This window comes from Lacerta agilis, chromosome Z, assembly GCF_009819535.1.
Source record: "Lacerta agilis isolate rLacAgi1 chromosome Z, rLacAgi1.pri, whole genome shotgun sequence".
Classification (NCBI taxonomy): Eukaryota; Metazoa; Chordata; class Lepidosauria; order Squamata; family Lacertidae; genus Lacerta; species Lacerta agilis.
The window spans coordinates 44683837-44699829 of record NC_046331.1 but is presented as its reverse complement, the minus strand read 5'-3'; the positions used below and the strand labels follow the sequence as shown (position 1 = coordinate 44699829).

The window sequence follows — 15993 nt, the reverse complement described above, 5'->3', positions numbered from 1 at the left end:
CAGTAAGGTATAGCTTCAAGGAAAGTGTGCATGGAATTGTACAGATAATGCTGACAGAGAAAAAAAGTTTCAGAGCAGAAGTTTCATCTACACTTACCGTTTGCCCTGTGCATTCTATGTGCAGCTCCACAATGAATCTCAACAAAAGGCAATTCAGGTTTTATGAAGTTTGCTGTTTGCTCCAAATCAGAAGTAAAGAGCGAGTTTTCCTGGGGAAAGTGTATGTGGGGAAGCACTTGGACACGGAGCTTAAAAGTGCAGACCTGTGTCTAGAAACACAGCACAAAATGAAGTTTGAATGAGCCAAGAATCTCTGAGTAATGTGCTTTCTGATAAACAAGCAAGAACTCAGCAGGTAAATGCAACCAGCTCTGTGCCAAAGCAGTTGGCTTTGGTTCCTAACTTTCTTCCTTTCTCCGCCCAGCAAGAATGATAAATGCATGGAATTTGGGCTACATGGAATTTGGAAAGGCTGTTGAAAGGGCTGGTTCACATCAAACTCAGAGGTCCGATTAGCAATATGTTAGAGGTCAAATGGTCCATGTGCACAACGAGACTGTTCACCTGTTTGCATGCACAGGGTTGGCTGCATTCTGTGACTGGAATTGTGCAGGGGTAGGGAGCAGCAGCATCTTTCCCTTGGCCTCAGGTAGAAAAACATATTGAGTGAGGCCTGGTAAGCTCGATTTGCACTGAAAATTGATCCAAGTGCAAGCTGAAGGAGAAGCACAGAACGCTTATTCTCCAGGATTCCAAGTCCTGGCTGCTTAACTTCCAGTGTCAACAGAGCTTCCTCACACATTAGCTTTGCTTTCTGCCCATGGGTGCCAACCTGCAATGTTTTTCAACCCATTAGTCAGACGCTGCTCCTCCCCAGGCTCACTACAATCCAGAAAATTGTGGAATGCAATTAACACTACGGAATTTTCTTTTCTGAATGGTGGCATTTTGTTATCTGGGATCACAACCTTATTGTATTCCTAAGCTCTCTTTCATAGTCAAAAGAATAGTCATAAGAATATCACAAAAAGAAAGAATGCTAGTAATTATGCCTATTTTTAAAATTTATCTAATTTTTATATTTTGTGGTGTTTTGTGTTTTGGAATGTTGCAGACCTCCTGTTACCCTTACTATTCAACATTTTGCAGGCGCAACAGTTTACAGTTCTGAAGCTGCCTTATGCTGAGTCAGACCATTGGTCCAGCTAGCTCAGTTCTGTTGACACTGAAAGGCAGCAGTTCTCCAGGAATCTTTCCTAGCCCTCCTGGAAATGCTAGGGATTGAACCTGAGAAGTTCTGCATGCAGTTCAGGTACTCTGCCACTAGGCCACATCCACTCCCTTCTCTTTTACCTACATCCATGTGAGGCTTTGCTTGCTTAAAATCCAGTGAGGTTGGTTTTCCTCATTATGTTTCAAATCACGTTTGCATGGTGTCATACACAGCAAAATAGCTAGATGTGTTTCCAAGTCACCTTCGGTCTGTTTGTCCACCCCAGTGGCTTATGTTTTCAGTTCAGATAATAGCTTGGTGGGGGGAATACATCAAAATGCAGTATCTAAACATAGATGAACACCTGCTCTTTGATCCCAGGACCCATCATGTGAAATCTGGGGGAAAATCAGTGCAGTTTTAAAAGACTCAGTCCACCATCTTGATTCAAAACAGGGTCCAATTGTATCCAACCATAGATGAAAATCCATTTCTCAGTTTTGGGAATGCACACAGAAAATTTTGGTATGGTATCTTAAGAGGTGTGCAGATGTATAATGAACAAATAACTTTCCAAAATTGAGAGTATATTACATTGTATTTGTATCCCATCATTCCTCCAATGAGCTCAATGCATACATGGTTCTGCCAGTTCTCCTACGTAACCTGCCCACAAACAAATCAAAAGGAATGTTCAGTAAATAGCAGGCATTGTAGCACCTCCTGCAAAGTCAGGCTAGATGCTCAATAACCAGTTCATCTGGAAGTATCCCCAGCTTGTTAGTTTTTTAATGAGTGTCACAAGACGCTATTGTTATAAACAAGCTCTGCTCTCCAAGAGCCATTTTAATACATGTGTCATAACATAAAGTCAGAATGAGAAAATCAAGAGGCTGAAGATGATAAAGTATGGAATACTGTAAAGCAATTTCATTCCCAGAGTAAATGAGTGGCCTAGATTTAACCCAGCCAAGACTGAAGGGACGTGCCTTCACAATTTCTGGCACATATCCAAGCCTAGCTATGCCTTCAGGATGTACAAACTGCATGGACATGAAGTGTTCCAGTGACCTACATTATGTGCAGTAACATGGAGAGTTTTAAATGATGTCCCCTCCCAATTTCCTTTAAAACATGAAGAATAAGCTTGTAAATGCATCTTATGTTTAGATTCCACATTGAGGACTTGGCATATCAAGGAGTTTCTGAGCTACAGAGCATGATTTGACAGTCTCTCTAGAACATTTTGAAACTGCATGTTTGGAATATTCCATGAAAGAGATTACTGCAGAAGCTTGGCTCTATCTTCCATTTTCAAGCATTTTTTGCTGATTTAGAAGCATCCAAATGAACTCCAGCATTCAGAGAGAGTCCAGTTTTAGAAAGCCTCCTTGCAGTTATTATGAGATGCAAGCGCCTTTCAAGTATGTCTTTCGTGTAAAATAAACAGCTTTCTTAATTTGCCTAAAGTCATATCCAGGGTAAAGTATTCTCCAACAAATACACCAACAATGTATTCAGCTTCCGTTGATACATTTGAACTCCAGATGTGATCACTTTCCATCCCCTTGCTATTATTAACTAGTACACTGTATTTATTTATTTATTTATTTATTTATTTATTTATTTATTTATTTATTTATTTTTCCGTCATTCCTACACCACTTAATTATTTGCATTTCTAAGTGGTGTGCATAAAAGCAATCAGCAGAAAAACACAACAATAAAACAAATTTCTAAAAGTGTCATAAAAATGAACACTACCTTAAGCAGCTTCCAGAATAAGAAAGTCTTAGCCATGTGCCTGAAATTTAGCAAGGAGGGTGCCTGTCTGATCTCATCTGGGAGGAAATTGTTGCAGGGTTCTGTCCTGGGCCCATTAGATGAAGGAATTGTGGGGATGCTCATCAAATTTGCAGTTGACACCAAACTGGAAGGGGTAGCCAATGCCACAGAAGACAGAATCAGAATTCAAAATGACCTGAACAGATTGGAGAACTGGGCGCAAGCTAACAAAATGAATCTCAATAGGCCCAAATGTCAGGTTCTGCACTCAGGCAAGAATAATCAGATGCACAAATATAGGACAGGGGACACCTAGCAGTACCTGTGAAAAGGATCTAGGGGTCTTGGTGAACACCAGCTTAACATGAGTCAACAGCAGGAGGAGGCAACCTAAGGCCCGTGGGCCGGATGCGGCCCAATCGCCTTCTAAATCAGGCCCGTGGGCAGTCTGGGAATCAGCATGTTTTTACATGAGTAGAATGTGTCCTTTTATTTAAACTGCATCTCTGGGTTATTTGTGGGGCATAGGAATTAGCTCATTATTATTTTTTCAAAATAGAGTCCGGCCCACCACATGGTCTGAGGGACAGTGGACCGTCCCATGGCTGAAAAAGGTTGTTGACCCTTGGTCAACAGTGTGATGCAGCAGCAAAAAAAGCACCGCTATTCTAGGTTGCATCAAGAGAAGTATAGTGTCCAGATCAAGGGAAGTAGTAAAAGGTAAAGGGACCCCTGACTGTTAAGTCCAGTTGTGGATGACTCTGGGGTTGCAGCGCTCATCTTGCTTTACTGGCTGAGGGAGCCGATGTACAGCTTCCAGGTCATGTGGCCAGCATGACAAAGCCGCTTCTGGCGAACCAGAGCAGCGCACGGAAACGCCGTTTACAGTGGTGTTTCTAGCCTCTTGGCTGCCCGCTTTTGTGCCGTCCCCCCCCCCAAAAAGAGGGTCCTTCCATGCCAGCCCTTTTGCAAGCAAGTAAACATGCACAGTTTCAGGCCCCGCTCTCTATTCAGACGTATATTTTGCACGCACGCTCGAGCTCGGGGCTTTTTTTCACTCGCTCCTGCTCTGCGCTGAGCTCCCAGCTACACTCCCAGCTGCCGCTGCCTCCGCGCGCAGCAGTTCAAAGCTCCGGTGGGGTGGCCTCTTCGCAAAGGAGCTCCGGGAGGGACCAGCGAGTGGCAGCCGTGGCAGCCAATGAAGGCTCAGCTGGGTGTTTTTTGTTGTTGTTGTTCTGCTCCCCTGGCTAGCAGCATCCAATCCTCAAATGCAGGAGGCGGGATTTCTTCGCCGTGGCCTTTAACCCTTTATCGACCGTGAGCCGGGCAGAAAACAGAGCCTCCGCCCCGAGTCGGTCTCAGACTCCTTATTGGTGAGCAACGCAGCTGAGGAGCCTCCCTGGCTGGCAGGGGGAGGGAGAGGAGCTGCTTCCTTTGAAATCTGGGAAATTTAAGGGATATCAACAATCCGGAATAGCAGTGGGAAACGGCATTGGAATAAGGGAGTTTCCCACAAAAAAAGGGAGGGTTGACAGCTATGGCCCCCCCCCTGCCCACGCACAGACGCTAATGATGTGTAAATATGCAAATCTGAGCTGAGCCTTACAGAATTAGCATCAGATTAGAGCACCAGAAAAGCTGTTTTCTCTTGAGTGGAATGGAAGCAGATTAGGCGCCTCGTTAAGCGAGATGCTGCTCTGGAGGTCTTAAAGCTGCGGCTGGAATTGCCCTTTGGAAGCTCATGCCAGTTGCTGCTGGGTGTTCGAAATGTATACAGTGGTACCTCTCAGGGGCGTACCCAGGATCAAAATTAGGGGGGGGGGCAAGCCATGGTCGCTCAGGTTGTGACATTTCAGCACGGAAAAGCTGCCTCAACCTTTCCTCATGAGGCTTGGTTTCCAGACCGTTCATCATCCTGGTCACCCTCCTCTGCTCACCTTCCAGCTGCTCAATATCCTTCAACTAGCCTGCACTGACTGGCAGCAGCTCTCCCAGGTTTCAGTTGGGGGGGACACACACATTCCCAGCCCCCCCCCCGAGATGCCGCCCAGGACAGAAGACCTGCATGCAAAGCAGATGGTCCAATCCTGTGCTATGGAGACCCCTAGGCTGCCTTGAAGGATGTGGGGATGGTCTCCCTTTGGAAATGGGGCTGCAGGAAGAAGGATATGAAATGCCGACGTGAATCTGCCGAGAGAAGATGCAGTCCAGTTGCAGGTGGAACAGAAAGTGCCTCCAAGTTCTGACAGAGAGGCATCATCTCTCAGGAGGGGCCAGGTCCAGGTGGTGGTGGGGGGGGGGTTTGCCACGGTGACAAGAACCTGCCTTCCTTTGTGACATCTCTTGCTTTTCCCTTAAAAGCCACTGACCTGCAGGCAGCCATTGTGGGTTAGTGAGGAGAGGCGAGAGGAGAGAGGAGAGAGGTGGTGGTGGTGGTGGTTGTAGACGAGGAGAGGTGTTGATTTGCTTGGTACTTTTATTTTTATTTTTATTGATTACTTTTATTTGATTCATTTTATTTAATTTATTTATTTTTATTTATTTTTTTCTTTTTCTTTTATTTTTTGTTCTTTATTTTACATTTTATTTTATTTTTTGTTCTTTATTTTCATTTTTTCATTTAACTTTTTCATTTTACTTTTTTATTTTACTTTTTGTTCTTTATTTTCATATTTTTTATTTTTTATTCTGTGCGCATTTGTGCACATTTTGTATATATTTTGTTTATAGAGGTTTAGGTAGGGGTAAGTGTAGGGTTAGGGTGGGGGTTAGGCTTACGCTTAGGGCTGGGTTTGGGGGTGGTGGTTGGGTCAGAATTAGGCTTGGGTGGGGATTTTAGATAGTTAGATAGTTTATAGGAGGGTGGGAATTTTCCGTAAAGAAGATGTGCAGGCTGTAAGTAGCATTCCTTTGCTTTCTCTTGGTCTCCTGGGGGCGGGGGGGGGGGAGCGAGTCCTGGGGTCCCATGCACAGCTTTAGCTCTCTAGTCCACCAGGGACCTTCATGGCTGAGTGGGGATTCGAACCCTGCTCTCCCATGTCCTCCTAGTCCAGCCCTCCAACCACTACACCTCTGCCTGGCTCGATTGTGCATCTCTCCAGCTGCCCTACAACATCGGCCTTCTGCCCCTTCCTGGGGGTCTCTCTGGCTCCAAGGAAGACTCCACCACCTTCCTCATGTTCTGCTCCTCTTCTGGGACACCTTGATGCTTGGAGGACACTTCCCTCTCCAGGAAGGGCAGGGCTGTCCTAAGAAGATGAGGCATAGCAGCCCTTTAACAGCAGGCAATGCTTGTCTTTCCTTAGGCTACAGCTCTTGAACCCATAGCACTTGGGACCTCCTTTCTCTCTCTGCCATCCCTTCGTGCTCTGGGCCGCCTCTTTCCATCTCTGGCGATGCCCTTTCAGGTCACACAACTGCAGAGATATGGCAGGAATTGGTCCAGTTGCCCCTCCTCACACACAACCCCCCCCCCCCCAGAATTGGGGCTGATGGCTTCTGAGACGCTCTCTCTGCTCGTCTCTTCTAGGCTCAGGTGCTTAAGACGCCTGATGGGCCGCAGCAACAGGGTGGCCCCCCTGCAAGGCCCAGAGCAGCCTGTGCCATCAGGTGAGCAAGTGGCCCTCCTTTTGGGGACAAAGGAGGGCAGGAATGGGCTAGGGGGGCTGCTAGTAAAAAGATGCACAGAGCCAGATGGCTGGATCCAACCCAAGGTCCATTAGGGCCAACGTCTGGAAACCCAACCCCCCACCCAGCAACCACCCCAGAAGGGGGCTGGGCTGCGGGGCAAGGCAGGGGGCAGTTGTCAGCGGGAGGGGCACCTTCCCTAGGGAGCCATGTTCTGGGGGCAGCAGGTCAGGATTGGTGTCCCTCCCCTGTGGTAGGACTTGGAATCCAGGAGAAAACTCTTGGAAAAGCCTTGCCAGGAGCTCAGGGATAAACTCACCTGTCCCCATGTCCTTCTCTTTGCAGATGTGCTGGGATTCTCCATCCCTTCCCTAGAGGTGAGTATTGGATAAAACGAGAGCAGGGAGTGGATCCCTCAGACCTGCCCCCCCCACTGCCCGGGCTCTTTGCCCCCCCCCTCTGCACTCTCAGCTGCAGAGGAGCCCTCCCCCCACAAGGAACTGACAGCCTGGCTTTTAAATTTCAGCTGCTGGACGAAGACCAGATCTATCTGCTGGAGATCATCCAGGATTGCCAGGCAGCTCGGCTCAGGGGGCTCCGAACCCTGAAGTACTCCAAGGAGGAGACAGCCAAAGCCATTCTGGTGAGTGATGGGTGGTGTGAGGGACCCCCATGGGGAGGGAGGGGCAGAGAGGGGCTGGCGTTTGGGGTTGGAGCTGTCCTCTGGAGACTCCCGGAAGGAGCTGACTTTCCTCATCTGCTCTCTTCCAGAAGATCCTTGGCCACTTGGAGTGCTTCAGGGATCGCCCCCTGAGCCTGGCCCTGGCCTTCGAGGCGCTCCTCCAGCTAAGGTGAGTGGGGTCTTTGGGGTGGGCAGGATTGCAGGGGGTGGGGGGCAGAACTCCAGGGGGAGCTCTGGGTGGGCAAGAGCAAGCAGGAGGGAGAAGGGGGCAAGGGAGGAGGCAGCGTCTAACCCCTTCCCTTTCTCTCTCCAGTTTTATGAGACCCCATTTCAGCCAGGCTACGATCAGTGCTATCCTGCACAAGACAATTGAAGCTGTACTGGGGGGACAGGAGGAGGACAAAGAGGTATGTCCTCTGCACTGACTTCCCTTTGCTCATCTCTTTCTTCTTCTCACACCCTTACAAGATTTAACCCAGCACTCAACCTCTCTTCTCTCTTTTCCCACAGGAACTGAAGAGGCCATTCGAGAGTCTGCTGGGGGGTCTGCTCCTAGAAGCCCCTAATCCTGGCACCCTCCTCCAGCTTCTTACTGTAAGTGTCCTGATGGCATCAGGAGTGGTTTTAGGGTTGCTCCCCATCCCTTACCCAACTGACTGTCCCGTTTCTTTCCTCCTGCAGGACCTCAGATATTACGCCTTTTGGGGAAGCGAGGACGAAAGGAAGTTAGCGGGCAGCAGCATATCCCTGCTGCTGGCCGTTTCACGAAGATTTCCCAAACTCCGAGTAAGTATCTTGCCTTCCTGTATTCATTTCTTTGGTTGCTTCCATCCCCCCAAGAGTACACCCCAAGCAACTTTTAATGCAGAAGATGCAGTGTGTATTCCTGGGTGCCAGGATGAGGCCAGAGGCTTTTTCTGCCCCCTTTCCTGGTGCTGCCCTTCCCCATCTGCCCAGGAGGCTGCAGGGCCCAGGGAGGTCCTCTGGGGCAAGGGATTGGGCCCAAACCATAGGGAGACCTGTCCTTCCTGGTGTGGAGTGAGGTTCGTGGTGTCATCTGACTCAGATTTTTCTTTCCTCTGCAGCATACAATAATTCGGCCGGAGCTAGCATGTTTGCGAAAGAATCTAAAAGAAGGTAAGCCCCACACCTTGGGGACAGTGAACCTCCTTGTCCCTTGTTTGCCCAAGACACACCTCCCATGTCTTCTTGCTGGGAATCCTGCAGGTCCTGCTCCCTGCCTGGCAGGCCTTTCCCACCTGGCCTTGGAGGGCAGCGCCCAGACTGACTCCAGCTACAAAAAGCAGACAGGACTGAACAGAGTTTCTCTCTCTCTTTCATTTTCTTCCATCCAGATGACATAATCATTGAAGACATATGATTCTTCTCCCTGAAGGAATTGCTGCTGCATTTGGACGACCCCATTGGCTGAAGACTGGCAGAAGAAGAGGCGCTGAGAATCAGGAGGGGGACAGATGATTTAACCAGCCATGAAATATGGACTGAGATTGGGCATAACAAGGAAGGAAGGAAGGAAGGAAGGAAGGAAGGAAGGAAGGAAGGAAGAAAGAAAGAAAGAAAGAAAGAAAGAAAGAAAGAAAGAAAGAAAGAAAGAAATCTAATCCCTGCTTTAAAACCTGCAAGGAAGGAGAGTCCATCACCTGACAGGGGAGTCCATTCCTCTGTTGAACAATGTTCAATAATTACAAAAGTTATTACAATGATTTGCTTGAAAAAATAAATAAATTTTTATTCTAGTTACATGTCTTATGCTAATATCATTTTTCTTGGGTTTGAAGAAAACTTGTTCAAAACTTTCATTTCAATCCAGTCCTGAGGGTAAAATCCCAACTTTACACAGTATAGCATTTAAATTGGTTTATTCCTACAGCCTTGACTGTAAAGCATGCTTAAATTCAAGTGTGCCAATTTACATGGAATATTTCTCCTTTATATAGAATTGCATTCTTCTATTTATACTGATCCAACCCCAGTGGATCAACCCCAAAATCTGATTACAAGTGACTTTAAGCCATGTGAAGGGGGGGGGGAAGAGATGTAAACAACATTAAGGATAGCATTGTGGCGGGTTGGACTAGATGACCCTTGGGGGTCCCTTTCAACTCTATGATTACATTCCTTCAGTCTCTGCACTTTAAAGCCTATCTGCTACCCTTCTCCTTTCAACTTACTTTAGAAACAGGAGTTGTCTCCTTCAGAGAAATTCTTTACATGCAAAGTGGAGATCTCTCCTCTCTCAAATAGCAAATTTAAAAACTGGAAGGTATGACGACATGGCTGTGATGTGAGCAGCCAGCTGCTCTCAGGACAGCATGAAATAAGAAAAAAAAAAGTGTGCCAGGATCAATTATACGAGAGAATCTCCTAAATGGAAAGGTGGCAGCTTGCAGTGTTGGGGGGAGAGATTCCTTGCCGGCCTGGCAGTGTTAAGGAAGCGATTTGAAAAATAAAGGCGGGAGAGGAGGGCACTGATTTTGACACCGAAGAGGACTCTTTAAAAATATTTTTAAAAATAGGGAGGGAGGGGACGCAGTTCAACTGGGGTGGGGAAGCCTGTGCCTGTGTCTGCAAAACGGGGAGCCCCATGGCAAGGACTTGGGGGGTGTCGAGGACAAAAAGGGGCCGGGGGAAGGATCCCCCCCCCCCCGGTTGCCGTGTGAGAGATCTCAAACTCTCTTAGAAACCAAGGCTGAGGGAGGGAAAGAGGCGGCAGCCGGCATGGCCAGGAAGCCAGCGCGGGGGGGGGGGCCTTCTTCCCCCAAGGCTGCGGCGAGCGGGTGAGACCTCCAGCAGCAGCAGCTCTGCCGCTCTCCACCGACTCTGGTGGGGCTGAGGACTCCCTGCGCCCCCAGTGGCAGCTTCAGGAACTGCAGGGCTATTTTCTAGCTCTGCTCAGCTGTCGGCTCTTCCCTGGAGTCCCGGTCTACTCCAAACGGACGCCGATCATTTTTGCTTCTGGGGGGGCGGGTAGCTTGCTTCTAGGGGGGCATCTGCCCCCCTCTGCCCCCCATGGGTACGCCCATGGTACCTCTGGCTACGTACTTAATTCGTTCCAGAGGTCCGTTCTTAACCTGAAGCACCACTTTAGCTAATGGGGCCTCCCACTGCCGCTGCGCCTCCAGAGCTCGATTTCTGTTCTTATCCTGAAGCATTATTTCTGGGTTAGCGGAGTATATAACCTGAAGCATATGTAACCTGAGGTACCACTGTAGTTGGGGAATCCTGTCCGTTTGGGGGCCTGTGTGCGTGTGACGCTTTGAGTCTTTACAATGCGTTCTAGGGAGTAATGCAGACTTGGGATATTACGCTGTGGTGGATTCTTGGTTACCAAGGCTGTTCCATCCAACTTATTTATTTATTATTTATGCATCCCTGTCCCTAAGGTCCCAGGGCGGGCTACAACAACTAAAAACACAATGTTGAAAACAGCTTAAAACAACTTTCAGAAACAATTGTGTGAGTCCTAAAAGTATACATCTCTGATATACACATCTTACAGTATGAATTTTACTTCGATTTAAAACGAACAAACAACACACACCCCTCCCCACTCGCGCTTGTAACACACTTTTAGAGAGATCATGGAAGCTGCTTTGTGGAGAAGATTTCAACCAAAGCTGGGTATGCATTGTGTTCAAAACATAGAATTGTAGATTTGTAAGGGACCACAAGGGGAATCATGTAGTCCAACTGCCTGCAGTGCAGGAACATTTTGCTCCGATCGGAGCTCAAACCCACTACCCTGAGATTAAGAGTCTCCTGCTCTACTGACTGAGCTACCCCTCACCCATCTGCTCCTGTTGGAATCGTGTGTGCATGACATTTAATGAGCAAAAGGGGCCCTCTCCACGCCCATGGTTTTCATCCCTCCAGTCCCCACCCCAGCCATTTAAAAAAAACACAAAAAAACAAGGGTATCATATTTGCCTAGACTCTGTAAGAAAAGAACAACACCCTGAAGTCCTTAGCTGGGTCCTTGGTACTGCTGGTGGATGTTGCCATGACAGGGTCTTCTCACTGGTGGCTCCTCAGTTCTGGAATACCCTCTGTGGTGAACTGTGTATGCTATTAACATTTCAGCACAATGGTTTTGTTTGTTTGTTTTGTAGAAATAGACTGTTTCTGGCAACTTTGAAATTTTGAGGATGTTTGAGTGTTTTAAAACACTTTCAAAATCTTTGCATTGCTTTGATAGTTTTGCTGTTTGCTGCCCTGGGCCCCTGTGGATGGAAATACATGATAAAAGTTGAATAAATCAAATAACAAACACAGTATGTTTATTAGAAGTATTCATCACACAATATGTTGCACAGAGCGGTTGGTGGTTGGGCATCTTACCTTTCATGCCCGATGAAGAGTGCTGCATAACTCAGAAGCCTGCCACATTCCTTATGATAAATGGCAAGCAAGAAATCTAAAGAATAAAAATAAATTCACATCCATTATTTAAGGAGGAGGAGGAGGGGGGGAGAAGGAGAAGGAGAAGGAGAAGGAGAAGGAGAAGGAGAAGGAGAAGGAGAAGAAGAAGAAGAAGAAGAAGAAGAAGAAGAAGAAGAAGAAGAAGAAGACTGTCACATTTTCAGCAACTTATTTGCTGGGCCTAACAAAGGCATCACCTCACCATGCTCTCCTTGTTTAGCCAGGCTCTCTTCAGGTAATGGAGTCTAGTTGGGGCGGAAAGTGTTGTGTGGGAGCCCCAACCCCACTTTCTATGGGATTGCAGTAGATCTGGGCTTAACCACACAGACCCACAGCTGTTTTGTGTGTGTAGAGAGAAAGACAAGGGATGCCCTGGTTGAGGCAAAATCCTCAAGTCACAGAAGGCAACAGAACAGATTCACATACTAAACTAGAAAGTTAAAGGAAGCAACAGCCACAACAAAATTCTCAAAAAGGCAGGTCATAGGTGAAGAGCATCTACGGATGTTGGGGGCCTGCAGACAAGCAAACTATTAAATGCTTTCTTCATCAGTCAAAACAAGTAGACTGCAGGCATCCTTGTTGTGGTTAATGATGTGCTGTTCCAGTCTGGAGCAGAAATTGGATTCAGTTCACACTTGCTTTTTGGGAATAGTTCCTAAACTGTTTTAATTTATGAGTGGTTTTTATTTTAGTGTATAATTGTTGCAAACCACTTTGATTTTTGTTATAAAATCATAGTATTCAAATATTTTTATAAATAAATACAGAAAGGCAAACTTGCCTAATTTGCTCTTTCCATGCAAACCTAAACACATATATTGGAATTTTCACTTTTCCTAATGATTGCAGTGTGGTTCTCCATCCTGGTAAGTGTTTCTAAAACTGCAAATGCTAGGCTAAAGTGTGCATAAAAAGAAAACAGCATCTATATCGGGGAGACATCTTTGCAAAACTGTCTGCATTGAGCAAAACCACATACAAAAATTATGGGTCTGGAGGAATTCTCACTAAAATGCAGATTAAATTTCATAAGGGTTGGTTTTGAAAATGGAGCTGTAAGCTGATGTGGAAATGCAGAGAACTGAACTTAAGACAGATTCGTTCGCTCTTTGGCCAGTCCTTCTGGTAAGCTCTCATTTGACTAAGAACTTTATCCCTCCTTGTTCATAGGAAGCTTAATCTCCCTTGGCTTCATTTCACTTGTCAAAAGCCACCTCTCTCATCTCAGTCCCCTCTGCCATTTCTCTCTGCAAAGGCAGTCTGCGTTCTTTATCCTATGCTGGGAAATGCACCTCCTGCTTCTTCTTTTGATCTTCACCAGTTTGTTGAGGCCTGGCTTGGGCCCCTCAACCTGCCCCTCCTCGTGCAACTGCTCCCCTGGTGCTACCATTTACTGCAACAGCGCTGGACTCCACAGCCTCCCTAGGGAAATAGCTGCTTCCACGATCTCGCTGAACCTGTCCAATAACTTTCTGCGCTTGCTGACCACCGACGCCTTCAGCAACCTCACCTACCTGAACAGCCTCTGGCTGGATCGCAACAACCTCACTTTCCTGTACCCGGGAGCTTTTAAGTCACTCTGCAACCTGCGGGTCTTATATCTCAGCAGGAACCCCAGGCTGACCTACCTCCATGCCAACACCTTCCAAGGCCTTCATAACCTCATCAGTTTGGATTTATCCCACTGCAACCTCTTTGAAATCCACCCTTTTGTCTTCTCCCACCTCCCCTCTTTGGAAGCCCTTGACCTAACCTCCAACAACATGCGTTACATCCCACAAGCTTTCCGGAGCCTGACGAGCCTCACACAGCTGTCGATGGAGAGGAACCACATCGAAGCCATCGGTAGAGACTCCCTGAAGGACATGGGAGCCCTGAGAGAGCTGAACCTCCGGAAGAATCGCATCTGGACCATCCAGAAGGATGCCTTCCTCCAACTGGATAGGCTTGGCACGTTAAATTTAGGGCACAACCGCCTCTCCGATTTGCCTAATCAGCTCTTCAGCGGATTGACACAGCTCAAGAGCATCCACCTAGAGGCCAATCGGCTCACCAGGATCAGCTGCCCTTTCAACAGTCTCCAGAACTTGAGGAGGCTCTACCTCAACAACAACCGCATTTTGACCATTGCAGGTAAGAATGGACAAGTCTTGTCCATTTCAGTTCCTCTTAGTTTATCATGCCTCCTCCCCCCCCCATCTTAAATTCTAAAATCTCCCACATTTCTGCAGGAATTTGTGGCTTTAAAAGCAAACAACAGCCTTGTGAAACTTCAGCATTTCCATGGTAATTGTACCTAATAAACACATTTTTGTATACATTATGCTAAGAAATAATGGACTATACATATGGCTAATGTACTGTCAGCACAAGCAACTTTTATTAATGTCAATTTTGCACAAGAAATTTTCATCAATATTAATTAATTTATTATTTGATCTGCTGAATCTCTATTGACAGAGCATTCTGCAGGACTGTGCTGATAACACTAAAATCTCTATTTCTTGCTGTTATCAAGTGAGCCTCACCAACTCAAAGAATGATCAATAACACTCCTACTGTTGATCTCACTGATCAAGCAAGAAGATAAGGGTTTAGGTAGTCCCTGAGCTGGCCTAGCCTAAGTTGTTCAGGGCTTTGTAAATTCATGCAAAGACCTTGAACCTTGTGTATATACAGTGGTACCTCCGGTTACGAACTTAATTCATTACGGAGGTCTGTTCTTAAGCTGAAACTGTTCATAACCTGAGGTGTGCTTTCGCTAATGGTGCCTCCTGCTACTGCTGTGCCGCCAGTGTGCAACTTCCGCTCGCATCCCAGGGCAAAGTTCACAACAAGGTGCATCTACTTAGATAGATAGATAATCTTTATTGTCATTGTCCCCTTGTGGGTTAGCGGAGCTTATAACCTCCTAGCGTTCGCAAGGAGGACAGTACATAACACAAGGTTCCACTGTATACAGTATGATCACAACTTATGTGTGGGTTCAGTTCCAAGGCTTCTGTGTATACTTGAAAATGTGTATGCTCAAACTGTCCCCTTGGAACTGCCGCTGCACAAGCATCCCTGGCCTTCTGGAGCCAGCATGCTAAGTGGGCCTTGCCCCTATGTGAGGCAGAGCTTAAAAGCTCTTTCCACACCTGGAAAATGCAGTGTAAAAAATTCTTCCAAGTTCTCCATCTTGCTTGCAGAGTTTCAACCAGCCAACCTTCAACTGCACACAGTTGGAATCACGCCAGTTAAATGCATGTAAATTGTGATTGTTCTGGGTATATATGCATATTTATGCACATTTCTGCCAAATCTGTGCTTTGGTTGCCTGTAGAACCACATCACAAAGTTCTGAGAAGGGCAGGTGTCAAAGGACCAGCTGCACTTCAGTCTGCCTATTGGTTTGAGAAGCATGAATTTGTCTGCTTTTCATCGAAATGCAAATGAAACCCAGTTTCTCTCCCCTACCTGACTGCAGGCCCTGCTTTTGCCCACTTGAAGGAACTGGACTTTCTCCACTTGAATAGGAACAACCTGAGCTACCTCTCCAGCCACCTCCTGGTAGAGCTCCCCAAGCTGAAATATGTCTTCCTGTCACACAACCCTTGGCAGTGTGACTGCGGAATGTTGTGGTTCGCCACTTGGATCCTCACCTACCAAGGGGTCGTCGAGGGCTTGCACTGTGCCTTTCCTGCCATTCACAACACATCTCTGCTTGGCCAGCCTGCGCAGGGGGCCTTACCCAGCTGCCTGCCGCAGTCTGAGGTCACGAAGGAAGAAGGCTGCGATGGGCCCTACCCAAGTGGGGCTTCTCACCTGGTTGTTGCTGCCGCTGCCGCTGAGAAATCATTTTGCCTCCTCCTTGCCTGTTGGGCCTCATACTCAGCTGTGTTCTCCTTACCTAAGCAACTAGGTAACCACAATCTCCTTGTCAAGGCTTTGTAATCCACCTCAATTTCTTCAAGCTGCCTGCTATAAAGGGACAATTTTTTCTAATCTTTTTTTTGGGGGGTGGGGGGTTGCTCCCTGTCCATTAATAAACTGTGCTTACATACTGGGTTAGCCCCCGCCAAGTGATCAACTAGCAAAAGTGTGATTAATGCTGCGGGCAGTGGCATAGTGTGGGGGAGGGGCACAGTGACAGCTGCCCAGGGCACAAAATTGTTAGGGGCGCAAAATTTCAACAGCTGGTGCTGCCTCAATACAGCTGTGTCTCTGTCGCTGGGTTTCTCCATGCAAACCAGGAAGTGAC

The 15993-nt window shown here is 47.1% G+C and overlaps 1 protein-coding gene across 1 annotated transcript; it reads left to right on the top strand.

Annotated features, from left to right (window-relative positions):
* Positions 1 to 13036: 13036 nt before the first annotated feature.
* On the top strand, positions 13037 to 15686 carry LOC117039912 (nyctalopin-like). Its single transcript, XM_033137297.1, has 2 exons — positions 13037 to 13883; positions 15220 to 15686. The coding sequence occupies exons 1-2, from the start codon at positions 13037 to 13039 to the stop codon at positions 15684 to 15686; spliced, it is 1314 nt and encodes a 437-aa protein (XP_032993188.1).
* Positions 15687 to 15993: the final 307 nt, after the last annotated feature.

Bases quoted from the DNA above. Each gene is read 5' to 3' on its own strand.
- LOC117039912 (XM_033137297.1), top strand. From the start codon at position 13,037: ATGCACCTCCTGCTTCTTCTTTTGATCTTCACCAGTTTGTTGAGGCCT. The intron at 13,884-15,219 runs GTAAGAATGGAC...ACCTGACTGCAG, and splicing joins CCGCATTTTGACCATTGCAG to GCCCTGCTTTTGCCCACTTG.